Source organism: Citrus clementina, unplaced genomic scaffold, assembly GCF_000493195.1.
Source record: "Citrus clementina cultivar Clemenules unplaced genomic scaffold, Citrus_clementina_v1.0 scaffold_3, whole genome shotgun sequence".
Taxonomy (NCBI): Eukaryota; Viridiplantae; Streptophyta; class Magnoliopsida; order Sapindales; family Rutaceae; genus Citrus; species Citrus x clementina.
Window position 1 is genome coordinate 1,519,932 of NW_006262339.1, and position 27,973 is coordinate 1,547,904.

Genomic DNA, 27,973 nt, shown 5'->3' on the forward strand with positions numbered 1-27,973 from the left:
AAGTATATCATAAGCGATTTTTCTTTTTTTTCTTCCAACAAGGAATTTGTTTTGGCACATAAAAAAAGAGAATCTCCACTTTTACATTCACTAATTGAATACAAGTCTCAATGGATTTTATAGCTATACGCAATTAACAATCCGCCGTTGCCCTATATCTTTTTAGGAAAAATGAAAAGAACAGAGAATCCGATTGTTCTTCTGAATGGTACCCAGTAGGGCGCAGGTTAAAGTGTTTCCATGGAGGATGATGACGTGTCAGGATTAAAACAGTGTGTAAAATAGACAGAGAGGTCCGGAAACAACAGGCAACGTTGGGTACGTGAAAAATGGTTACGTAATACAAAGTCTACGTAGAAAATAGTTACACTATGACAGCCTATGAGATAATTAATTAGGAAAAAGCTGATCGATCGATGAAATGTCGTTTTAGGGTTAGATGAAAATCCGGGTCCCTTGATGGACCCCATCTGGTTTTAATGTCGGCACCTATATGACTTGTATTAATTTTTAAATGGAGGGAGAGAGAGAGAGAGACCTCACTTGTTGCAAATGAGCAAATCCTATTTGCAACTCCTGCACAGGACACACAGAAGAGAATTCTGTCATATATAGAAGGAGAGGATTAATTGAACAAGAGAAAAGGCTTATTAATTAACTTAATTATGGGTCACCACTCTTGTTGCAATCAACAGAAGGTGAAGAGAGGCCTTTGGTCACCCGAGGAAGACGAAAAGCTCATCAGATATATCACCACTCATGGCTATGGTTGTTGGAGTGAAGTGCCTGAAAAAGCTGGTCAGCGTGCTCTATTTCTTCCTCTGTCTGCATAACCCTAATCTGCTTGTAGTTAATTGATTGATTGGTCTATAATCATTGACTTAATAATTTTGCAGGCCTTCAAAGATGCGGTAAGAGTTGTCGGTTAAGATGGATAAATTATTTGAGGCCGGATATCAGAAGAGGAAGATTTACTCCTGAGGAGGAGAAGCTGATTATTAGCCTTCATAGTGTTGTAGGAAACAGGTTTTAACTTTAAGAAAATTTTATGCTACCTACACAACTCTCCATTAAAAAGTAATTTATTTTCTCCAAACTACACAGTTGTCAGTTGGTCAATTACAGTTACTGATGCACGGTACTTCAAAAATCTTAAGAGTTCAATTTCAGTTCAAATGAGAAATATAAAACCACATATTTTTGTGGGTTTTTTCTTCAATGCAAATTATGATAGATAACTAGGGTTCAACTTTATGTTCTGTTACTAAAATTAGTAATGTCCCAAAGCAACCCTCTCAATGTTAAATTAAGTAGTTGCTAACTAAAGCAGCTATCAGGCATTATGGAGGAGGTTATAAAGGCAATATCGGAGGTTGTTAACACAGTTGGTCAGTTGAAATTACTTAAATCATATGTCTTTTGCATTCTCACTTTCATTTCTTAAGCATTTAAATTAGTCATTAATTTGTTCTTTGCTCTTAATCATCCTTTTTAATTACTTGCTCCAAAACGAAGCATTCTATTAGTTTAATGATCTCTTGCTTTCTCGATGTTGTTTAATCTCTAATTAATATGCTTGAGGGGAATTGTAGATGGGCGCATATTGCAAGTCACTTGCCGGGAAGAACGGACAACGAAATAAAGAACTATTGGAATTCATGGATCAAAAAGAAGATACGAAAGCCTTCGACGGTGCCTCCTCCTTCCACCACCACCAACACACCTAGCAGTGCTACTGAGCATTCCCAAGTAAATTATGCCTCAAACCAACTAGACTTACTGAATAATCAAGATTTAACAACTACCAGACCATCACTTCAAGAAACCCTATTCTCTTCCCAATGCCCTCTCTTCATGTTCGATCCTACTCCACTTGATGCGATTACTGATCACAGTGTAAGAGGGGATCATCTATTTCATGAATCAGCTGCAAGCTTGAATAATGAAACATGGAATACTAATCATCAGCAACAAGTTCAAGCACAAGCGCTCCCTCCTTCAACTTCTTTTACTAGTGGCATTGATAATCACCATCATCATTATCTGCCACCATTAATAGAGAACATGGAAACAATGGTGCCCATGGATCAGGTGCAATCTTGTAGCATGGATGAAGAAGGAGATCAGATAGCACTTGATTGCTTGCAGATGCAAAGGCAAGAGCTAAATGAATGGGTTGAGTCTCAGCATTCAAGCTTTCTATTCTGGGATAATGTTGAAGGACCACTTGGTGGGGATGACATTGCACCACCTTCATCAAATACAGAAGCTACACTTTCTTCTTTCCCTTCATCTCTATAATAAATTATTAGCGATGGTGATCAAATTAAACTATCCCTCTGACTCTTATTGTTTGATTTCTAGGGAGAGCTTTAAAAATCTTCCAGACTTTTGAAAAAAGTTTGTTTTATTGTTTTCCGCTTTTTGTGACTTTGATTGGCGAGATTGTGAAATGTGAGGAAATTTGACATAAAGTATGTAAACAATGTTTAATTTTTTTCGGTGTTTCGAAACAGAATAGGGAAAGAATAAAAGCAATGCAACAAGCAATGTTTGATTCTGATGAGAAACCATTTATCCCTTTTACTTTGTGTGTGAGTGTGTGTCATCGTGTTCAATGATATCAATGGTTTGCTTTTGCACTTTTCTAGGCTTTTCATTGATTAATAACCATATTGGGAAATTGTGATAAATTTAAAAGGTTGCATGTGGGATCATGAGTGTTTTTGGTGGTTTCAAACTTTCAATAATAGAAATAATTTTTTTTTTTTTGCCAGTTGCGTATGGCATATAGATTAATATGCATGGGCTGTCTTTCAATAAACACACACACACACACACGAGTGAACAGATGAACAAAATTTTAATTGATTATGACTGGGTTAAGTTACTCTTCAAGGCAATGAAAAATTATGTATATACCCGCACTATACAGTTTGGTGTAATATGCATATATCAGTTCAAAGGAAACTCAGTATTTCTTTCGATTATGTAACTGAAATTTAAAACTGATGATGACGGCCTACTTGTCAAATTTTAAAATAATGATATGTTTATGCAAATTATAATATATCGTCATGTACCAATCTTCGTGCAATGTACCTGTTATTATCGGTTTGTATATATGTACTTTTGTGCGTGTACAGTTTGATTAATTGATAAAAAAAAAAAAAGAATTTACATAGCAGTTGAAAGCAATTTCTACTTTCAGTTCTAATTAAGAAAATTTACTCTTATAAATTACAAGAAGACTTATCCTGTACTTTATGAATAGGAGGAGAAGGTGTTTATCGACTCATCCAAAGAATTTTTTACATGTAATTTTTTTTTTATAAAAAAAAAAAAAACCAAATTTAGGATTCGGGCGGTTATTAATGATCATGTGCATTAAAACTGCCACATGTAATAACAGTTTGATATTAATAGATTTAAATTATATAACATGTGTTCAAGTTTAGGGCACCTTTTGCTTTTTTATAACTCTTACGCATAATTGTTAGAGCAACTATATATGAACTATCAGTACGGTTTGCAGATATACATGACATTAACGGATCGAAAATTGGCTGGTTCAGATTAATTTTGTGCAAGCATATTCCTGGTGTATGGAGATGATTTTTTGAATCGATTTTCGGAATCGTTAATGACAAATAAACTTGCCATCTTTTGACTAGAAACTTCTCTAGAATCGTGAAACGTGTTACTTAAAATGAACAATACTACATTTGGAAGCTCAAAATCCAAATCTACGAAGGTTTTTTTCCCCTCTTCCTCTAAAACTAAAAGATTGGATTACGAAAGAAACTAAAGCGCAATCTTTATTTATTTATTTTGACAGGTACCACAAGATTTGTTTTGACGGCAAGTGAATATCGTCGAATTCATCCAAAAGGTTGCTTGTTATACAGAATATATGCACCACCATAACCATACTCTTTGGTCGGCCACTGGCTAAGCCATATAATAAAATCACTTTGTACGAGTTACACTGATTTGACAGAAGCCAATCGAACACCCTATCTATGTAGGTATGTGTGGATGCTGTTATCCTGTCTGTAAGTTGTTATGTTGTGCTTATTGGAAATGAAATGATCATGAATTTTAATACGTTTAGAAACTGTACTTTTCGTAGTCGGTTGATGTATTAAAATCTGTGTGTAGATATAGATATAGATATAGAGATAGATAGATGGTCATTATTTTGTTAGAGTTAGTTCACATCATGTGGTGTAATAAAAGTATTATGCTATTACACAACACAGGGTGCGCTTGGTACATTGTATTATATTATTTTGTATTACATTAACATTTTATTATAATAATTTTGTACAATGTTTGGTACTACATTGCACTGTATTAATTTTTTGTGATTAATTTAAATTATATATTTTTTAAAAAATATTAGTACTTAGAAAAATACAAAATATAGAAGTCTTAAATTTTAAAAATTTAACTTTTTTATTATACATGTTAAAAAATCTCACAATTCTTCGTAAAGATCGAAGTTTATAGCCTTAAATTTTTGGAAGCGTATAATTTATTTTCAGTATTTTCTAATATATAATAACTATTGAAATAAAGATCAAAACAAATAATCTCTTAATAATATAACAACATAAATAAATATTTAAAACCTATAAGATTAGTCCAAAAGTCATTTTAGGATGATAAAATAAAAGTTTATACATACCACAAAATAATAAAGTGATACAATTGTTGTAACATATTTACTAACAAAATGAATTGTGCTAAATAATCCAAGTGAAAGTTTTGTAGTATATATAATAATATTTTATATAATTATTTATATTATATTAATTTAAAATTAATATTATTCAAATTTATTCAAATTTAAATATTTATTATTAATTATATTAACTTATTAAATATTAATCAATTTTATCTATTAATTATTATAATATAATTAAATAATACATTATTTAGTGACATTTTTAATATAATAAAAATTAAAAAATATATAATATTATTGAATAATAAATTGTATATTAATTAATTCATATTAAAAATTATAATGTAAAAATAAAAATTAATATTATATTATATTAAAAAATTATATTTATTTATAATTATTATCAAGTTAAAAAAAAAAACTAGCTAATGCGGCCACAACCGTATTAGCTAAACCCAATTTACACTCCGATTTAGCTAATACAGCAAGTGATTGCATTATAATGCACCGTAATGCAGCCACTCGCTGCCGCCAATGCAACCCCATGTTTAGCTAATGCAATGAGGGCTAATGAGGGGTGCCAAACCCGCCCGTAGTACAACATGGGGTTGCATTGCAAGATGGTGAGAATTCTCAATTATGATTCGATAATATTTGCAAACAAGTGAAACTGTGAAAATTTTCTTATGATGACATCGTCACTTTCCTCATTACGCCTAATGACAAACTTTCCACGGGGACTAATATCTTTATTGGGGAAAAGATACTAATAGCAATTATTCAGATTCCCCCGGTGATTCACTTCAATTCTGGTACGTGAAGCTAAGATTATCATGAACCATTAGAGAGAACAATCCAAAAAAGGTGCTTTGGTAGCAACGATAAATACATGAGGTCGGACTCCCATGTTTGGACCATCTTGGAATTGGTACAAAATTCCTATGTGATTATCATTTAAGATTAAATTATGGTCCCATGTCAAAACCACATGCTTTCTGTACCAATTCCAAGATGGTCCAAAAATAGGAGTCCGATCTCATGTATTTATCTTGCTACCAAAGGCACCTCTTTTGGATTGACGACGCCGATGATGATAAATAAAAAGCAGAGGCTTAAATGATAAAATCTATAAAGAAAAAGGTATGGATATTACCACCCCAATTCTAAAATATACTACAATAATTTTTCATTATACAATTAATTAATTAATTAATTCTTATAACTTTTTGTTCTTACTTATGTTGCTCAAATATGCTTGGCTATTAAGATTGTTTTAACATAAGTTTTATTTGACTATTTTATCATTATAACATGAAATATGTGTTATTGTATCTAATTATTTACCACCTTTTTATTTAGTATCCTATGGGTCTATTTAGTACATTCTATTGCATTATAATGTATTACATTACTTAATGTAAGGTGTGTTGTATTAAGTTGTATTGCACTAACGTTGTATTATATTAGTGCTGTACAATATTTGATGTTATATTGTTGTTTGATGTTATATTGTATAGCATTATATATGATAGTATGTTTATATTAAATTAATAGTTTATAACTGTAATTTGTATTTATTATTTTATTTTTAAATGTAAAAATAAAAATAAAATTACTCACCCACGGCCGTTGTGGGCAACCATAAACCACTATTGGCCTTCATAGTTCGGTATCTGTTGATGTCATTTTTCTGTGCCATTAAAACCGTCACTATTTGCGTTAACTTATGGTCAAAGTTTTAAGATTCACAATTTTATGTGCCAGATACAGCAATAATGTACAGTGGTGGGCCCCATTACTGTTGCTGTGCCTGGCATAAGTTACGTTAAATGTAACTTAGCCGGCTCCTATTAGTTAATGCTACGAAATGCATTCCATTTCAAATGCCCAACATGGGTTTATTTCAATCAAGACAAGGACCCACCAAGAAGTGCTATGCAATGCTGCATACCAAATATGCACTACATGTTTAAAAATCCAATAATTTACATGAATATTATATCATAAAGATATTATGTTAGTATAATTAAAGATTAATAATCATATTAATAAAGTACTATTGACTCATCATTTAGAAACAATGAAAATTGTATGAAAATTTAAAAATATTGATGTTAAATGTAAAGTTTTGGTACTTTTACCTCATAAGGATAAAATAGTCTATTTCAACTTAGGCTAAAGCAATCTTAATACTCAAAATAATTAAAAAAATATAAGTCACAAAAACATAAATTAGGATAGATGATATAATTAATTAATTAAATTCAAATTATTTTTTAATTTTAAACAATTTTGCGCACTTTTTATATTTATTCTCCATAAGTAGGTTGAATTTACAAAAAGTACAAGGTGAAAATGTCACCATCATAGATTAAAAAAGAGTGATGATAGAATTATAACTCATGTACCGAAGTATTTTGTATAAATTGATGTGACATTAATTTATTGGTTATATGAAAATAAAAAAGATAAAATAAATCATATGAGTTACGAGATATTTAATATAATCAATTTAATTATATTACATCAGTTTGTACACAATTAATTTTTACAAGAGTTTGTAACTCTGTCTTACTCATAAAAAAAGATAAATTAAATTCTTCTTTTTTAAGAAGAATGTGAAATGTATTATATTTATATTTCTTATAAGGTCTTATATTTAATTAAGAAAGCAAAACAGTTGAGAGACAGATTGGGCCCAAGTGTGAAATTGTCCAATTACACCACTTACTATAATGTATTTAGAAATAAGGGAGATGCATTTAGATTTCCTCGGTTCCAAAATAGGCGCAATTCGGCCCCGAAACCCAAAATGAGCAGTAAGGAGAGAATCTATAAGAAGAAAAACAAAACATACGTCAAGAAAGCTAGGGTTTTGGTGCTACAGAAGCGATAAGAGTGTGAGATTTGTTCTTCTTTGCCGCCTCTTTTCTCAATCATCACCTCTTCATCGCAATCATGGTAAGTGCAGCGTGTCTCTCTCTCTCTATCTATCTATCTATCTGAAGTTTTATCTTGTTGTTGCTGTTTGGCTTCCGAGAAATTTACATCTTGGAACAAGAAACCTTAAGAGATTCAAAGTTGTATTGCCTCGTTTTATCATCTTTAGATCATTCCAGAGAAGAACCGCCGTGAGATCTCCAAGTACCTCTTCCAAGGTACACAAATGCCTGCGTAAATTTAATATTTTATCTTGAATTAATTAATTTTATGTATTATTCTTTTAAGTTCAATTACTTAATTATGGATTAATATTGATATTTGAATTTTTTTTTTCAATTGTGGTGTATGTAGAGGGTGTGTGCTACGCAAAGAAAGACTACAATTTGGCAAAGCACCCAGAAATCGATGTCCCGAATCTACAGGTGATTAAGTTGATGCAGAGCTTCAAGTCAAAGGAGTACGTCCGCGAGACCTTTGCCTGGATGCATTATTACTGGTACCTTACCAATGAAGGCATTGAGTTCCTCAGAGGTTACCTCAATCTTCCTTCTGAAATTGTCCCCGCCACTTTGAAGAAACAGGCCAAGCCCGCAGGTGGTCGTCCTTTTGGTGGCCCAGGGGGTGATCGCCCACGGTATAATTTGTCTTTTTTTTGCTGCTTAATTAATTATTTTACTCTTCTATTTAGTATATTTCTGTCACTTTGTCAAGTGATTTTCTTTCTTTCTTCTGACTATGTTGCACATTCCTATTGTTTAAATATCACTACCCCTGAGTTAGGATGAGTAGGAAATGCTTTTCTGCTGAGATTTGGGGTATTATGTTTATTGCATTGGCAGTAATGTGTTGATTTTTGTTTTTCCCCTTTTGTTGATTGTACAACAATAGTGGCCCACCACGCTTCGATGGTGGAGAGAGAAGATTTGGTGACCGAGATGGATACCGCGGAGCTCCACGAGGAGCAGGTGGTGATTTTGGTGACAAGGGTGGAGCTCCTGCTGACTATCAGCCATCTTTCAGGGTATTTTTATTGCTTTTTACTAAGGAACTGTTACTTGGAGTGCTTATATATATCATATATTATGTTCAATTATGTTGTTTGGAGTTTCTTAAGTTAAAATGGTTAAGAGTTAGATGAGTTGTTAATATCAAACCAATAACTCACAGTAGATGCTAGGTCTTAGAGTGGGTTTTATTTCTTTTTTATTTCATCTGCACCCTCACAATGCTATTCAAGGGAATAAACTGTTTGTAAATAGGACTTGAGGTTTGCAAGTTAACTATAAAATATGGGGTTTTAAATTGGAAACTTTGTATTCATGTTTTCTTTTGCTTTTATATTCATCTTTATTTGCTTATGTGCAGGGCCCTGGTGGAAGGCCAGGGTTTGGTCGTGGCGGCGGTGGTTTTGGTGCAGGGTCTGCAAGCTCAAATCTTCCTTGAGAGATGAGTTCTGCATCTTGAGGGATTTAGGAATTTTGGTTACAAGATTGCTGAGTGTATAGCAGTCTTTTTTTGATTGCTGCATTGTTTGGGACTGGTTGTGGGATTTTTTATATATATGTATTTAATTTTGGTTTTGATGGCATTGAGATGAATAACTATATTCTCTACCAAAATCGGAATGATGCTCATGATACATACACTGATTTTTCCTCGCAATATCAACAAATGATCTACAACAGATTAAATGATTAATCATGTGCAATTTGAGATTTCCCTTTTGACCTGTATATTATTTTATGAGCATGATGGTGCCTGCACTGCTAGTTTCCAATTCTAAAGGTGGGTTTTGACAAGATGACATTTTTAAATTTTTTTATTTTTAGAACCATACAAGGAGATGAACATAAATGAGAACGAAGTTTAAATAGAAAATGTATTCACTCATCATAATATGGCACTGCATGCAGGCCCATGTCTACTGGTAACTCTGGCTTTCAACAAACTATTATCCGTGAACATGTATCACGGCTCATATCTCCTGTGTACTGTGTTCATTCATCCCACCGGGCACTTGATGTCCCGTATCATTGACCATAAACTCGAAACTATCTCCTTCAACCTCCACATCCCTTTCAACCCTTTAAATTTTGTTCACTTGCGATGCTCTTTCGACTGCATCAACATTCCAAAAGCACCCAACAGGGTTTGAATACAGCTGGACCAGGCGTTATCAGCATTGCTGCTATAAAAGCCTCTGCTTCTTCCAGTCTCGCCGACCTTTCCAACAGACCCACCGTGCATGCAAAATGTTCCATATTTGGCTCAACGCCATTTCCGTACATGCATTTGAAAATTTCAAAGCCGCCTTCAACTGGTCCCGTAGGGGTACGTGTCAAGTAGATAATTTTTGATGACGACATGGGGAAGAAACTGGTGCTTAATCAGCAGCCATAAATCTATTTCTCTAATTTCAGATATCTGCAGTGCAGCCCTGCAAAAGGGTAGCCATGATCTCTGGACCAAGATGGAAACCTTTGCCAGTGAAAGAAAACCCACAAGAAACTTGTGTTCCTTCCCTGAAATAACCATCGAGTAAATACTTCTCAACAAGAGCATTCATCACAAGATTATTGCTACACCATCCCATTTTCACGAACAGGCGGTGAACCCACTGTCTTTTCGATCATTGATTAATCAGCAACATGTAAAATGCTCAGAATTGTTACCTCACTTGTTGGGCTGCATCCTTGGTTAAGGAATGAGAGCTTCCTCCTCCATCCTATTGAAGACACAGCCTGATATAATTGAAGTCCAAGATACCATATCCCTACATGTAGTGAACAGCTTGTCTCTTAAACACAACAAACTAATCACTGCCCAAGATACATGTAATCAAACCAACTCAAGTTGCACAGATCAAATCACACCTCAGCAAACCAACAAGAATTAATCAAGAACAAGAATTAAAAACAAGAATCCACAGAAACCAAGATATTACGTGGTTCAGCTGTGCATAGAATGCTCAGCCTACATCCACGGGAGAAGCCTCAAGATGAGTTTTTTTGAATGACAATAGAAATCGTTACAGAGCCTTACAACAGATTTTACAGAGAACAAGATAACACTTTCTCTCTCACAAAACACTCTCAGCAAGACTCTAGAATCATCCTCTATCCATCCCCGAAAAACAGCCTTTATACCCTGTTTTGATAGCTGGCTTAGTTTCCAGATTGTACAGTTTGTTGACACGTGGTTAACAAACTTTAACGAACTTGAATCAGGCTTCATCACATGCTTCCTCACGTGGTTACTTAAGTTGTTATTCAAAACGCGCTACAGCCCCGTCGTTTTGACCAATCTGTTTTCTATTATAAACCAGCTGAGCAGCACGTGAACTAAGTAACTAACAAAGCTTTAATAGCCTCAAAACGCAGTCGTTTCTGGAAAAGCTAATTTGATTCATCAGTCATCCTCACACGACAAGTAGTCGTCTGTCCTTCTCTGAATTTAATGCTTTGGATCGCCTTTCTTTGCATAACCCTTCAGAAAAGCAGCAAATGTAAATTCACTAGTATGTGCATTTTCTAGCCTTTGGCAGAAAATGGATATTGCTTTTCCAGCCTCTCCATCCTGGCTGTAATAGGATATCGTTAATGTCCATAGCACTACAGTCCTTTCGGACATATTACCAATCGGCCTTACAGCATCAGGTTTACAAACTCAGAAGAGAGTTATCCAAAACTGCTGTTTGTCGAGGTCAGACTTTTGTACTAGGCCATGAATGCAAGAACCAAAGCTTAGGTTTTTTGATGCGACGCATAAAGCTGAGGCGTTCACGGTAACAACTTACTCCCCGGCTACCGGCTATATATTGTTCTGGGCCATATACCTCATCTTAGGAAATACCGCTCCAAGAATCCTTAAATGAAACTAGCATACAAGCAAAAGTGGTGCCCATGGGAAACATCAGAGATCTAACCGACAGCTGACAGAATCATTTGGGAATTTCGGTCCAAGGCGTTCTATAGAACCCAAAAAAAAGGCGTTCACGGTAAAAATAACATGGCTGACAGAACCCCATTCAAATAAATGCAGAGCGCACAACAATTAACTACACACGGGACGAGAAAATAGAACATTAAATATTTATTATTTTTTTTATTATACTAAAGAGTAATCATCTTACACGGCATAAGAAAATACACAAGACTCAACAAGACTCAGCTAACCACAGCCAATAACTAAGCAGAAAGCCAAAAGTCAATCCACTTCCATGAGACTTTATATACCATCACTCCATTGCGCACTAAGCGTTCCCTCTCTCCCTCCTTAGTCGACTTCCTCCATCTTGCTCTCCTCATTTCCTTCCTCCTCCAATGGTGGCATCTCAGCATCATCATCAGCAGTCTCATCCTCTTCAATGCTCAGACCCAACTTGAGCATCCTGTGAATCCTTGCAGCAAATGTGTTCGGATCATCCAGACTGAAACCAGAGGTCAACAGAGCAGTCTCATAGAGCAGCAGGACAAGATCCTTCACTGACTTGTCATTCTTGTCAACCTCAGCTCTCTTTCTGAGCTCCTCCATTATGCCATTGTCAGGATTTATTTCCATAGTCTTTTTGCTTGACATGTATGAGCTCATGCTGCTATCTCTCAAAGCCTGAGCTTTCATTATCCTCTCCATGTTCGCCGACCAGCCATACTCACCGGTGACCAAACAGCAAGGAGAGTCTACAATTCTGTCAGACACAACAACTTTCTCCACGTTGTCTCCAAGAATTTCCTTGATTGTCTTGCACAAGTTCTCGAAAGACTTCTTTTTTTCCTCCCTTTTCTTCTTCTCTTCATCATCTTCTTCCAGTTTTAGCCCCTCTTTGGTGGCTGAGACAAGCTTCTTTCCATCATACTCTTTCAACTGACCAACAGCATACTCATCAATGGCATCCACCATGAAAAGCACTTCGTAGCCCTTCTTCTTGAGTCTCTCGAGGAATGGAGAGTTCTCGACAGCCTTCCGACTCTCACCAGTGATATAGTAGATATCCTTTTGGCCCTCCTTCATCCTTGTAACATAGTCCTTCAGGCTAGTCATCTCATCACCACTCTTGGTTGAGTGAAATCTGAGCAAGTCAGCAAGTTTGGCCCTGTTCTGACTATCTTCATGAATCCCCAATTTGATGTTCTTGGAGAAGGCATCGTAAAATTTGGCGTAGTCTTCTTTATTCTCAGCTATCTCATTAAACATCTCAATGCACTTCTTCACCAAGTTCTTTCTGATGACCTTGAGAATCTTGTTTTGCTGCAGCGTCTCACGGGAAATGTTAAGTGGAAGATCATCAGAATCCACAACACCCTTGACAAAACCAAGATACTCGGGAATAAGCTCTTCACAATTGTCCATTATAAACACCCTCCTTACATAGAGCTTGATGTTGTTCAACTTCTTCCTTGTGTCAAAGAGGTCAAACGGAGCTCTCCTTGGAACAAAGAGAATGGCCTTAAACTCAAGCTGCCCTTCCACTGAGAAGTGCTTCACAGCAAGGTGGTCCTCCCAGTCATTAGTGAGGCTCTTATAGAATGAGGCATATTCCTCCTTGGTGACCTCCTCTGGTTTCCTCAGCCAGATGGGTTTCTGTTTGTTGATGAGTTGCCATTCATGGGTCACCTCCTTAACCTTCTTCTTCTTGCCCTTCTTCTCTTTGTCCTCATCAACATCCTCCACATCACCTTCCTCCTCCTCCTTGGTTTCCTCCTCCTCATCGTCACTCACTTCTTTCTCAGTAGTTTTCTCGGTCCAGAGATAGATGGGGTAGCTGATAAACTCAGAGTGCTTCTTCACAAGGTCTTTAATTCTCCTTTCCTCCAGGTACTCGCACTACAGTAGCCACCCATTAAAAAAGAAAAAGAAAAAAGAAAAGAGAAAAATAAGGAAGAGTACCCAATCACCAAGTAAATCAGGCATGGATAGGACAAAACAATTAAAATAACAATTCCACTTTTTTGCGCATTTTCTACATACCAATATTAAATCAACAAATAGAGCTACAAAACCTATATTAAAATTACATTGAAGTTTTAAATCAACAACATTTTCACATAACTATATTAAATCAAGTACAACCGCAAAACGTAACATAAAATGACATTGACGTTTTTTGCATAATGAAACCTCAAGTAGCATCGCAATTTCTGAATGTCAATACTCAGCTGCTATCATAGAACTCTAATCCTATGTTCCAATGTACAAAAAATATTTCATATATAATTCCAGCATGAAATCAGCAAAATAATATTAATCCCACAATTAAAATTTCAGTAATCAACAAGCAACTTGGTTTCAGATAAAAGCCGAAGATCACGAAACATAACTGCGTCGAAACATATGTTCCATATGATCATCATAAATCATAATAGAGTAAGCATTGACGATTAACAACCAATTCCAATTGAAGGCATTTTGGTAAGATTCTTACCTGGTCCTCCTTGAGGAAGAGCGTGATTTTGGTTCCTCTGCCCAGAGGCTCACCGCTAACATCTCTAGTAACAGTGAAAGATCCACCGGCCTGCGACTCCCAAACGTATTGTTCATCATCATTGTGTTTAGTCGTCACAATAACCTTCTCCGCCACCAAATAAGCAGAGTAGAACCCGACACCAAACTGCCCAATCATGCTTACGTCAGCACCCGCCTGTAATGCCTCCATAAACTCCTTTGTTCCGGACCTCGCAATTGTTCCCAAGTTATTCACCAAATCTAATAGCAGACAAAATACAGATTATTTATTATTCATCAGAAACTTTTTTTTTTCTTTTTTGTTTTAAAAAGAAATATTCTAACAGAGTCGGCTTGTTAGCTAATGAAGGTACCTGCTTTGGTCATGCCAACGCCGCTATCGATGATTGATAGTGCCTTGTTGGCTTTGTCAGGAACAATTCTGATGAAAAGCTCTGGCTGAGCATCGAGCTTGCTCTTGTCGGTTAAGCTCTCAAATCTGATCTTATCAAGCGCCTAAAAAATTAACAACACAATTCAATCTCAGTGAACCGAGGGCTCCAAAGATCATTAAATAAAAATTTAAACAAAACAAATCAAACTTCAATCAAGAAATGAAGGCGCCGTGTATAAAATACGTACATCAGAGGAGTTGCTGATGAGTTCACGAAGGAAAATCTCTTTGTTGCTGTAAAAAGTATTGATGATCAAGCTTAAAAGCTGATTAATCTCAGCCTGAAAAGCGAAGGTCTCGGTTTCTCCCATGTGCACGTCAGCCATTGTTTCCCGACCAGACTCAAAAACTCCAAACGTTCAAAAAGAAACAGAGCAAAACGAAAACGAGCGAATACAAATGCCGTTTGCTGTTTGCTGAAGAAGTAGGAGTACGAACTGATTTGATGATTTCTATTGGAAAACTCAAGACAGTGCTTCTACTTGACGATGGGAAAGGACGGTACGAGCTGGCATTTTTATAGGGGAGCTGAGAGGTTCTGGGAGCTTCTTTTCTCAACGAATCAGGATTCTTAGTCATCAGTGCCTGGAATGTTTTGGAGTCCGTTTTCGCGGGGTCTAGACTCTTCTTCATCTTTTGATTTTCCTTTTGAAATTCCCTTTTGACACTCGCGACTCTTCGTTTTAAGATGTCGTATTTCCCGTATAAGTTTTTGGTGAAATTGTCTGCGTTATTTTTCACACCCGGCATAATATTATTTTTTTGTAAGCATACGACACTATCAATTATCGAACGGGACGTTAGGTTAAGAGTTCGCCTTTTACACCTCAAATAACCTTTTTTTTTTTTTCAAATTACTCAAATAATCAAAAAATAAATTTATTTATTTATTTTTAAATAAAATTTTAATTGAATACTTGAGTAAATTATTATTTCAACAAAATTTTTAAATCCATATGAGTTCATAATTCTTATTTATTTTTAATTAAATTAAAAAAAATATTTTTTTAAAAAAAAATTATAAGAGTTTAAATTTTTAGAGAGAGAAATTATACGATAGAAAGAAAAATTTTAAAAAAGTTTTAAGATATGCATGTATTTTTTAAGTAAAAATTATTAAAAAAATAATTTTTAAGAGTATAATTTTATAAGAAGATTGTTGATTTTAATATATAAGTCTATATTTTATAAATTAGAATAAAGTATTTTAGGAAATAAATTTAAAAGGGCGTTGTAACAATTCTAAAGAGCCTTAAAAGCTATACTCTTAAGTTATTTTGATTTTTTTTTTTCTTAAGAGCGGAACTTCTAACATCCCTCTAAAATTTTGAAAAAATCACACCACTAACCTAACCGCGTAAAAAAAATGCACAATTTAAAATACTTCTATAAATACCCATATAATTACATAAATAGCCTTCACTCTTTCTCCTTTTCCAATAAAACTCTTTGTGCCTAATTGTCCGTACAGGTCCTGCAGGAGCTGCCGCAATTTCCCGTTTGGAAATTTTGCAAACAGATGGATCTCGAGGGACTAGAACTAAAAGATTAACTTAGAGAAGGTGCATAACTTACCAAATTATGAAATTTATTCAAAGAAATTGATTGCTGCAAGTTCAAGAAACAAAAATTCTTAAATTAGTGTGAGTATTCTCTTTCTCAAATTTGTTTCTCTCAAATGTAAACTATTACAATTGTTTAATTAATCGCAAATTTTTATGAAATAGTTGACAGTTTCGTTTCACGGTTGCTACTAGAAACTTATGCTATATTACTTTTTCCATGTTCTCTAAGACAAAACAATTATTTGGCTCTCAAATGGAGTGTTGAAAAAGACTTCCCATTGTCTTGTTTTGTAATTTCAACTAATTAAACAAAATCATTGGACTGTTGGCGCCCTTCAAATTCCTCTTAAAAGCTCTTTTTAAGTATTTGTTTTATTTTAACCTTCAATGAAATTAAGTGTGTCTAATTAAATAAGGGTGTTCAAAATCTAATCCGACTCGATCAATCCGTTTAATCTGCAAACAATTTATCTGTAAAAATTCGATTTGTGGATTGGTGGATTGGATTGAAAATTTAAAAATCTACAATCGGTGGATTGGATATGAATTTACTTTTGTAAATCCGCAAAAATAGGCGAATTCCACAAAAAAAAAAAAATTATTTATTTATTAAAAAATAAAATTTGTAAAAGTGGCATTACTACTTAATAATAAATAAATAAGTTAAAATGTAGTTATATTAACACTATACATATCTTATCCAATAATAATATATAATAAACATAATTAAACAATTGAATAATTAAATAAACAAATATAGCTCTCCAAACAGTTGATTTTAGTTAATTTTTATAATTTTTGTTAATTTTCATGTATTAATTTGAATAAATGAGATTTTTTTTTCTTTTCAATGTGTTATATTTTGAGACTTTGGATGTATTATTCTAACTTTATTTAAACACTTAATTTGTTTAAATCTTATTCAATTTTTAATTTGATTGGTAGCAAAATTATTTTAATATTAGATTTTTTTATCTAATTACTTCATAGAATGAGCATAATTAAAAATTTTTTAATTTGCAAACCAATTTGTAAAATGATGGATTTGATATGGATTGGGTGAAATCCACCAATGCTCTACCTTCATTCTTTTCTTCGAATATTATATTTTCTACTTAAAATTCTTTGAACAATCTGTCATATTACCAAAAAGATTTGGGTAATTCAAGAAGACTACTTAACATCAGATAAGTATAAGATAAAATCACGACTAGTAGATCCAGTTAAGACTAAAAGACAAGAAGTCGTATATGCTTAAAATGCAAAAAATACACAAGCATATATGAACTTAAATAAAATAATTTAAATAAAGCCACCATTATTCATTCTTATTATGTAAAAATTACAACAAAAAAGAGGGTTCTTCATCTTATATTTGATATAATAGAAAATAATAAAAATTTTAATGCACAATAAATAAAACCACAAAATTCCAAAAAAAAAAAAAGGTACTTGGATCTTGTTGCTTGGTACAATGAAGAAGAAAAAGAAGGCCATGTTTAGCGGTATAGTGGAGAAGAAGACGAAGAAGAAGATAATGTGTAATTGTAAAAATAGTATAATCGTAAAAGTGGTTTTTTTTTTTTTAAAAAAAAAAAAAAGATAAGGTGGAAGTAAAATTGACTAAAAAATGAATAAAATAATAATTTAACAAATACCAATGGTGGGCTCGAAATGACTTTTTGCCTTACTTTGTTTTAACTTGCTCTCCAAAGACGCAAGAATGCCAATTTAGCGTTTTTGAGATTTCTTTACAGAAGTTAAAAAATGAAAATTTTTTGTTGTTTTTTTTTTTTTTACTATATATCAAAAAATGACTTAACTAAACATTTTTTATATTTTTCATTTATGAGAAACTGAAAACACCTAACAAAAAAGCGTTACCAAATGCACCCAAGTGCCATTTATACACACACACAAACACCCGGCCGCTAAAAGCTTCAGCAAGGCGAAAGCAAACAAGAATACCAGGATCATCATTGTCCAGATCAAATTCAAAAGTTCCAAGTCAATGCACAAAATAATCACTTGTCTAAATCAAGGACACTTGGAACCTTTGAAAGTGACGCACAAAGCCAAAATGGCCATGGAGGAGAAAAGGAAGAGAATAAGATAGAAGGACAATCCAAAAAGGGCGAGCAAAGCAAGATGATGAGAGAGGGGTTAACGCTCAACCGGTTTACCGAAGAGGAGATCAAGGTTATTTTTTGAATTAAAGGGTTTCATTGGAGATTTTATGACCTTTATATAATTTTAACGGGTAAATAAAGAAAACGAGTTTTTTTTATATGATTATAGTATGACATAGCTCGAACAACGACCCTCACTTAATACTGAAAAAAAATCTACTCTACTCCTAAAACGAGAAGCCAAAAAAATCTCTATTTAAAAAGGGAGCCGAGTCTCAACCATTGCTGGGACTTGAACTCATGCACATTGGGTGCATGAGTTGCTGATGGTCTACTTTGTTTATACCTTTATTTGGATTTGTTAACTATCAAACATTCAAACATTTGCCTCTAGAGTGCAGCTTTTAACTACTTTGCAATCTTTATGACACTCCTTTTGAATTTTATTTTCTTAAATGCCCTCTATTTAATTTACAAAATACAAACTCATATATTAAATTAATCATCTTCCCATAATATTTTAAAGTAAAATACATAAAATCTTAGAATCTTCAATTACTTTTTTTTATTATATAATTTATATCTCCATAAATCTAACCCTTAAAAAATTTTCAATTAAATTTGAAATATAAATATAAATTAGGAAATTGGGTTGATTTAAATAATTTTTATAATAATAATTTTAATTAATTATTTAACTGAAATTTTATTTAAAATAAAATAAAATAAAATCAATTTCTCATTGATTACTTAAATAATTTTCAATGGAAAAAGGAGTTCGGTGAGAAATTTTGAGGGTGTCAAAGGCTCACTTTTGCCTCTAATAGGCCTTGGGTTTGTGGCCTGAGGTCCATGTCCATCGTTCAAGCCATAGTCCGTAAGAACCCAAAACTACTCAGGCCTATTTCATTTGAATGGACCGGACCGCATTCTCAGTTACAGCTGGGTCCGAAAGATAAAAGTTTCTGTGAAAAATAGTTGCAACCTAAACCTCCTGCAGCAGATCATTGATCTTATTATACTGTTTAAATGCACCTTTACATTCACTAGCTGAAGTAATCTGCGTTTAGGATGTAAAGTTTCTTCATCACGAAAATAAATTAAAAAGAAAAACGCAAAATAATATGTGCAGTTTCTTCGTCACCGAGTTAAATCTTGCTGGCCAAGTGTAATGGACTAGAAGCCCACTCGCCGTCGTTCTATCTTTGTCCGCTCACCCAAAAGGGCTTCTCGTAAAATCTAATGCATATGATTTATGACTATGACGTGGGAAAGTTAAAAGAGCGTTGCAAACATCCCGTGACCACAACCGCCCGGGTCCTAAAAGCCCTTTTAGATAATTAATAATCTCTCTCTCTTTTTTGTCAGCTTATGCTCCTCTCACGGTCTCACCTATTAAGATTTTTTTTTTTTTGAAAAACGATTGATATTAAAATTAAAAGAAATTTTGTGTGGCAGAGTTATTATTAGAATTCTTTAAAAACAAATTCAACATGATTATCCGAGATTGTACGTATGCACAATTATAATAAGGATCTTTCTTAAGTTACATGCACGTAACTTACAATTGTCTCATATAAATAGTGAGTAGACCTGTATTATTCACTATTTATATAAGAGTGTTATAAGTTACATACATATAACTTAGTATTAGCGTTACAATAATCCCCAGTTTGACCAAGAAAGAGTGGTGAGACAAGACATTATTCATCTTGACAATGCGTGCATGCAAATTTTTAACGATATTTTGAGATAATATTAAATTTAAGGGCTTTCAATAAACTTGACTAGGTCTAGGTAGTAGGTTCGATTAAAAAAAAAAACAATTTTAAGTTCACAAATGTTAGGAGTAATTTACATTTTACCTATGCAACCAAAAAACACGAGGCAGGATGGCATTGGTTTGGCGGGGAAAAGATAAAATACGTGGATGCAAAAATAGCAAATGCAGGTCGATGTTATTTATTACTTATAAAACATAAGAAAAGTCGCCTTCATTTCACGGATTTTCAAACAAATTTCAGATCAAAAGGTGTGGTTAGGAGGCGCAAAAAGTTGTTGCTGCATTCATATTTTCACATTCACAACACGCTCTGGCAAGACCCAAATGCTCAAGCTCAACTCTGATAAAACAGTAAACGGCCAGAAGCAGAGAAAAAGAGAACCCAGTTCTGGGTTTTGACTGAAAATGGCCGCAGCGGCGAAGGATTCGAGTTCAGGTGGTGCGACTAGCAGTGTCAAAGGGGTGCTCACACATGGGGGTAAATACGTACAGTACAATGTTTACGGTAACCTTTTTGAGGTTTCAAGCAAGTATGTCCCACCCATTCGACCCATTGGTAGGGGTGCTTATGGCATTGTTTGGTGAGTTTTTTCCCCCTTTTTTTCTTTTTATTCTTATTATCTACCCGTCTCTTCTCTCTATTTACTAGTTATTTTTGGAGTTGGCTTGGTTTCTTTTTCTGGAGATTTATGTAGTTCGATCGTTTGGTTGGTGTTTGCTTATACGGCTAGATGGTTTTTGCGGGGTTTTAAGTAATAATATATATGACGTTAATTTGATGTTTTATTTGGTTTCATTTTTATCATTGATTATGTTATTCAAGATTTATGTATATTCTGAAATAAAACTTTCAAAGAGATTTTATAGGCTGATTTTTCATGGGATGCATGATCGGTGTATTTGGTCGATTTTATGGAGAAAAAGCTTACTGATGGATGAAATATTCGATTTATTTAGTTTGAGGCTGATTTAGCAATATAAATGATATCATCTGGGTTAGAAATTTGCCATCAAGGACCTCTTCTTCACCAGATATGAGCTAAACCTCTAGGACAAGACGTGGGCTAATAAAAAAACTATGGCTATCTGGTTTAATTTGTGTACTTTCTGCTAACTACCTTAGTAAATGTTGAGTATCTCTCATGAGATAAAAATTTTAAAATCTGTATCTTGATGATGCTTTATTGATTATGTTACCATGTCTGTTAAGTTGAGAGGAGAATATGATGACATAATTTTTTTTATTTTCAGCGCTGCTGTAAATTCAGAGACACGCGAGGAGGTTGCCATTAAGAAGATCGGTAATGCATTTGACAACATAATAGATGCCAGAAGGACCTTGAGAGAAATTAAGCTTCTTCGCCACATGGAGCATGAAAATGTAAGCTTAGCCTCTGGTGACTGTAGAGATACCCTGAACCAAGGGTTTCACACTAAAATTTTGTTTATTGGTTTACTATCTTTTGGGATGCTAATCTTTATTTTATGTTTACATTTTGTTTTTCTACGATTTATTTTGTAATCATTAGCACTGTCTGGCTCATGACATGAAAAATGTTAATTCCCAGTTTTTTGAATTTATATGGTGCATCACATCTACCGAACTATCTTAATACAGCAAAGAATTATTGTAGCTTAACTGGAGTGTATTTATGGCATCAAATGTGGGTAAAAGCTTAAAAGGGAGCTTATAAGACTCCCATATTATATATGATGTTCACAGCCTCGAAATTAGTAGTTTCTCTGCATCAAGTTTTCAAAAAAAGGACGTGTAGTCACTGTGCCACAAAGCTATTTGACATGCATTATCAATGTCAGAATCTAATGTGGCACCTCAGTGATTATTAATGATTCATGTCTGTAATTTTTTATTCTTATAACATGCAACATGTTAACTATGGTGCAGACTCCTTTTATGAAAATCAGATTTTCAAATATCTTTAACCAATACAAACATTATCTGGATTTACATTCTGTTACCATGGATGTGGTTTTGTATCTGTCACTCTTTCTGTGTTGACCCTTGTTATTACAGCTCAGTTTTTGTATTCCGACAGGTCATCGCCATTAAGGATATCATTCGGCCTCCCAAAAAGGACACCTTTAATGATGTATACATTGTTTATGAATTGATGGACACTGATCTTCACCAGATAATTCGCTCTGACCAACAACTAACGGATGATCATTGTCAGGTTTGGCACTAGCAGTGATTTTAGGGCTTCAAACCTTTTCTTGGAATGAGTTTTTATAATTCTCTGTAGCTTACAAAGGATTGCTTCTAGTTTCCTTTTGAATTTCTTTGATCACATAAGACTGACTTCATATAATAGTTGAATACTTTCAGCTTTGCCCTTTTCTCTGATGAAGATGAAATTTAACTTCTAAAAGTGAACAGGTTATGAAAAACTAACTTTTCAGTAATTTGGTGGTTATGAGTTATGATAGAACTGATTAACCTGCTGTTGTGAACTGAACAACTTGTTTTTACCTTTTTACGTGATTCTGCCATTGATTTGCCCGCAAATATTGATTGAGAAAGATAGATGTTCTAAGATTATTGCTAATGATAACAAATAAAAACTTTACCTATCACCTCTTAGGTACAGCTGCAAGCTCCTCAATTTTGGCTCAGTGATGCTATATCAAATTATTGTCTGTAGTGACTACCCAATATGAATGGATGGATGAGGAGAAAAGTGATGCTTTTCATGCACTGAATATTGAAAATGTTTTAATCAAAATTTTGTACTTTTTCACTGGGCATATACTCAACCTGTAAAGGGTTTACATGTGAAAAAAAAAATGACTTGTTTTAAGACTTTCCAGAGTTTGAACTTACTGTGAAACTGATATTTGATAAAAATTTTGCAGTACTTTTTATATCAGTTGTTACGAGGATTGAAATATGTACATTCAGCCAGTGTCTTGCACCGTGATCTCAAGCCCAGTAACTTGCTTCTCAATGCCAGTTGTGACCTTAAAATTGGAGACTTCGGATTGGCAAGGACGACATCTGAAACAGATTTCATGACCGAGTATGTTGTCACTCGTTGGTACCGGGCACCAGAGTTGCTCCTTAATTGTACGGAATACACTGCTGCAATTGATATTTGGTCTGTTGGTTGCATACTTGGTGAAATCATGACCAGAGAACCTTTGTTTCCTGGGAAAGACTATGTCCATCAGCTGAGACTCATCACTGAGGTATGATTTATGGGGCTGTTAGATAAGGTTTATTAATACTGAAGCAGCTATAAAAATAATATTATTGTTACTAATAGGTTAGTACCTAAATCGGAAAGGGATCAAATTACTCCGGAAATCACTTTTCATTCTTCTTCAGCTCTTCTTATTTATATCCTTCTAGATTGCAGTGATTCTCGAATTAAGAATAGAGTAAACTTGTCTATCATTTCCAATAAACTGATGCTTATGACATTACCCATGTGTTTTCTGTCTTTTTGTTTAAAAGTTAATAGGTTCTCCCGATGATGCAAGCCTTGGATTTCTTCGGAGTGATAATGCTAGAAGATATGTTAGACAGCTTCCACGGTGTCGAAAGCAGCAATTTGCAACTAGATTTCCCAATAAGTCGTCTGGGGCTGTTGATCTGTTAGAGAAAATGCTTGTGTTTGATCCCAATAAACGTATTACAGGTACGAAAAAAGATTTCAGACCTCCTAGCTCAACAGTTCTCTCTCTTACTGTATCTAATCTCCTAAAGTTTTATCTCATTTGCTTCTGTTTGCAGTTGAGGAGGCACTTCGTCACCCCTATTTACAATCTCTTCATGATCTCAATGATGAACCTGTCTGCCCCAGGCCTTTCCACTTTGATTTTGAGCATTCATCATGCACTGAAGATCACATTAGGGAGCTGATCTGGAGGGAGTCGGTGAAGTTCAATCCAGACCCAACATGTTAGGAGTATGCTTTGCTTGTGCTGTAGAAATTCATATGGAACAAACCCTCGTTTGCCCCTAATACAATGTATTTTCATAATCCTTCTGTAGAATGGTGAGTAGGAAAAACACTAAAGTTCATTTTCGTGTACCTTAAAGCTGGAGTTCGGTAATGTTCAAGCAGCTTAACAATAACTTCTCTGACTATTGGGACCCAAAAATATGCATGAAGGCCCGATTGCTTGTTAGTTTCCATGCTTACAAAATCAGTGAATGCAGCTGCATTGGACCTTGAAAGAGACTGGTAAAAGGATAGAATAAGTTGGGAATTTTGGAGGTTAAAGCAAATTAGGAATACTATGTTGTTCATGCTTACTTCCAGTTTTTCTGAAAACCTTTGGAGTTAAATCAATATAATTACATATAATGAGTTGTTTCCTGTATCTCTCTGTCCTTCCGATGTGGGCTATTATGTGCTGGGGTTGATGCTTATAGAAATTCGTAGTAAGACAAAATGGTTGTAAAGTGTTAAAAATTTGTGAAATCTTGATGCTACATCCTGGTCTAAATTCCTAGTTACAACCGGTTTATTTTTCTTTACAAAAAGGAAAAGCGAAAATTTGAGTCTACGATGATGATGCGAGAAATCTGAGTTGTTGGTAGGAAGAAAAAAAAAAGAAATTAGATTACGATGGAACTAGAAGTTCAAACTAACAAACCCAATACGAGAAAAAATAAAAATAAAAATTCTAATCCTTATCGCCTTTTTTGAATTAAATCGATTTTGTGGGTTAGAGCGATAATTTAGTCGCATTACTTTATTTGCAACCAACTGTAAGTATAGGTTTGGTGACTTATCATATCACTGCAAATAGGGACTGAAATCCCTTATACATACGTAACAATTCGCGTTACAAGTAATTTGCTTTGTAGGAGCACATTTGAACTTCCATGTTCTCAACGGGCAATCTGTTGTCAGGAAAATTACATTCCGTGGTCTTCGCCGGTTCGTGATCTGGCAACAATTCACATGGTTTGGGAGTCACACCACTCGAAATCCCGGTAATATCAGTGCAGTTCCACTGAAGTTTCTTAGGCTTGTTGGTTAGCTCAATGGTCACATTTGATATGCAAATTCCAGTAAAAGGATCCCCAGCAATTCCTTCCAATCTAGCTGCCATTGTTACATTCTCAGCAACCATGTCACGATAATTGATATTCTGAATCACGGGAAGTGCATGCGGATCATAGTTATTGTCAGGATGAGAACCATAACTGCCTGTAATCCAAAATGCCCATTTCATGGTTTTCATTGTCATTCTTCTCACATATACGTCCTTCACAAAACCTCCTCTTCCAACAGCAGTTTTGATCCTGACACCTGATTCAGAATCAATGGCTGTGATATCTTCTGCCCGTACGTCCTGAATCCCACCGGACATCTCACTTCCCAGTGCAATCACTGCACTGAATGGAGAAATGCACGTTAGGCGTCTGATAATAAGCTGCTTTGTTGGCATCCCGTAAGCAATACCATACTGATCCCAGCCACTTTTAACTGCTACACAGTCATCCCCTGATACAATGTAGCAGTCCTCTATTCTGGTGTTTGTGCAAGAATCTGAAATCAGAATCAAACGGTTGCTATTTGCTTAGTATTTGTTGAAGCATAGCCTAGTGGAAGTAACAGTTTGTTCCTAAATCTTTAATCTGTTGCCGGAACATTTTAGGTGTGTTAGACTTAGGTTCCTCTCTCAGGAAGTTAAATATTTTCAAGAATATGGCAAGAAAATGTTGGTGCATGTTCTTCTAAGTGGTTTAAAAACATTGCTGCATACTCACCAGGATTAATACCATCAGTGTTTGGAGATGTCACCGGCGCTAAGATCGTTATGCCTTGAACTATGACACTACTGCATTCCATAACATCGATTGTTAGAACAAAAAGGAACAAATTTTAGGGATTAAACTATCAATGTATTTAGACAAGTATAAGTATATGTAATTAGGTACTAGAGAAGCAGAAAGCAACCTGCTATAAACAGGATGAACATTCCAGGATGGGGAATTGATCAATGTGAGGTTGGATATTTGAATATTCTGTGAGTACATGATTTCAATAAGGTATGGGCGGGTATACTTTAGCTCTCCCGCACGAAATTTTCGCCACCAGAGCTCACCCTGACCATCAATAGTTCCATTGTCCCCTGAAATTCAATGAAATCTTCTGTAATGCTAACTAATCACACATATAAATCTCCGTCTAGTTTCAGAAGTTACGCTTGATTCACTGGTACCTGTTATGACAACATCAGTGAGGTTGGTTCCAAAAATAAGACTGCTATACCTTCCACCTTCTGTGTCCCTTCCTCTACCGTAGGATGGCAAAGGCTCGATCACAGGCCATTCTTTCTCATCCTAGCCCAATTGATAAAAAATAGAAAAAGAATAATCAATTCGGATTAGATCGTGATACAAATCATTTCATCATCTAATCATCAGATTATTTAAGCATTATAAATGAAAGTTCTCAAAATAGAAACTATGATGCTAATAGTCAGCATGATGCATCTTGTTATTAGTAGAGAAACATGCTTTAGACTCCGTTTTTGGTATTCTAGTGATATAGCTCTTTAAGCCGCAATTGTTGGGAATGAAAGCTCAAGCTGTCAAGGAAAAGTTAATAGATGTTTGATAAATGTCATTGGTAGACTTTAGAGCTTATTTTTGATTTAGTAGCTGTAGGAAATAATCAGATGTGCTGCCAAAGTCAACCTGTTAGCCTGAAATAAGTGTTTCCTAGGAAATGCAGGTCTAAAGTCAATATTTATCAACAATAAAAAGACTAGTTCTAGTATTCAAGACACACATTAACGGCTGAAACAAAAGGAACACATTTATTATGAGGCAGTTCGCATGAATGATATTATACGTTTTAATGGCTGGAAAACTGTTATAGAGTGCGTTTCTATTGTTACGTTTGTTATTCTTCTCGTTTTTCTCTCGGAAAAATTTTCCCTTATCCGAAACCTAACGGCCGTGATTTAAGGAAAATATACATTGCCTTGCAGGCAGTCTTTTCAATCTCCCAGTAAAATGAATAAACTAATGTGTATGATCAGTTGAAGGAACAATCGATAGTACAGAGCTGCTAACCTGGGAAGCAAGAAGAACAGCATCCTTGTGAAGAAACAAAGTGAAATGGCTGGTGAGATTGAAGCTTCCAGTCAGCCATTTTCCAGGAGGAACAAACAGTTGGGACCCTCCTTCTGACTGGAACCGACTCAAATGATCAATTGCGGCCTTAAAAGCCTTTGTGTTTGATGTGATTCCATCGCCAACGCCTCCGAATTCCTCCAGTGATGCGCTGTGAGCTCTGCAACTTATTGCTGAGTACTCAAACCAGTCTGAATTTCGGGCTTTTCTACTCTCAACTCCATTTGTATTTAACGAGATGATAATACCAACTAGCAATATGATACAAATAACCTGCGCGAATTAGAAGAGATTGCGTTATGTTTGTTTCCGGAGATCACGGAAAGATATGTACGATAGAAGAAGAAGCTTTACCTGAGTTCTTTTGGCAGTTTTTAACGACTCCATTGAATAAAAGATGGGTTGCTCTGGCTTGGCTTGTTCAAAGAGTCCAGGGACTTTGATGCTTGTTTACGATTTATATAGGGGAAGAACTCCGGACTTTTAGCACAATATCGACAATCCCCCAGTTTACGTTGATGTTTAATCTTATGAGAAGAAAATGCGAGAAAAGTGGAAGAAAAAGAAAACTGATTAAAGTAAAAAGATTAAAGAAAAACAGAGACCAAAATATCATTTTAAAATGTGACAAAGATAATTGTGTGTACCACAAGCAAACTGAGGGGTAAACGTGGAATGCGTGCGTCTTTTTTGAAATTTTATATTTATTATTATTATTATTTTTAAACAGAGTACATTGTATAACATGAGAGTCAAAATGAAAATTTTAGGGAGATTTTTATTGGATGGTGAAGGTGAGAGTGGAAGTGGAGACAACCCCAGATTGTGATCATTGTCCCATTTGAGTT

General features: G+C 34.7%; 4 protein-coding genes across 4 annotated transcripts; 2 read left to right on the top strand and 2 right to left on the bottom strand.

Moving 5' to 3' along the window:
* The first annotated feature begins 665 nt into the window (after positions 1-665).
* On the top strand, positions 666-9,331 carry LOC18048141 (transcription factor MYB16). The gene is made up of 9 exons (XM_006439421.2): positions 666-798; positions 897-1,026; positions 1,593-2,268; positions 2,517-2,592; positions 7,596-7,651; positions 7,800-7,848; positions 7,985-8,267; positions 8,522-8,654; positions 8,999-9,331. The coding sequence occupies exons 1-9, from the start codon at positions 666-668 to the stop codon at positions 9,074-9,076; spliced, it is 1,614 nt and encodes a 537-aa protein (XP_006439484.2). The 3' UTR covers positions 9,077-9,331.
* Positions 9,332-11,886: 2,555 nt separating this feature from the next.
* LOC18048142 (heat shock protein 83) lies at positions 11,887-15,197 on the bottom strand. Its single transcript, XM_006439422.2, has 4 exons — positions 14,717-15,197; positions 14,449-14,590; positions 14,055-14,335; positions 11,887-13,456 (listed from the first exon to the last, which is right to left on the bottom strand). The coding sequence occupies exons 1-4, from the start codon at positions 14,852-14,854 to the stop codon at positions 11,909-11,911; spliced, it is 2,109 nt and encodes a 702-aa protein (XP_006439485.1). The 5' UTR covers positions 14,855-15,197; the 3' UTR covers positions 11,887-11,908.
* Positions 15,198-20,185: 4,988 nt separating this feature from the next.
* On the top strand, positions 20,186-24,352 carry LOC18048143 (mitogen-activated protein kinase 4). The gene is made up of 6 exons (XM_006439424.2): positions 20,186-20,586; positions 21,257-21,386; positions 22,063-22,200; positions 22,880-23,212; positions 23,481-23,664; positions 23,760-24,352. Exons 1-6 carry the CDS (start codon positions 20,411-20,413, stop codon positions 23,930-23,932), a joined length of 1,134 nt encoding a protein of 377 aa, XP_006439487.1. The 5' UTR covers positions 20,186-20,410; the 3' UTR covers positions 23,933-24,352.
* A 374-nt stretch (positions 24,353-24,726) lies between these two features.
* Positions 24,727-27,689, bottom strand: LOC18048144 (probable polygalacturonase). The gene is made up of 6 exons (XM_006439425.2): positions 27,480-27,689; positions 27,066-27,398; positions 26,207-26,327; positions 25,942-26,116; positions 25,752-25,822; positions 24,727-25,530 (listed from the first exon to the last, which is right to left on the bottom strand). The coding sequence occupies exons 1-6, from the start codon at positions 27,510-27,512 to the stop codon at positions 24,821-24,823; spliced, it is 1,443 nt and encodes a 480-aa protein (XP_006439488.1). The 5' UTR covers positions 27,513-27,689; the 3' UTR covers positions 24,727-24,820.
* Between the last annotated feature and the right edge of the window lie 284 nt (positions 27,690-27,973).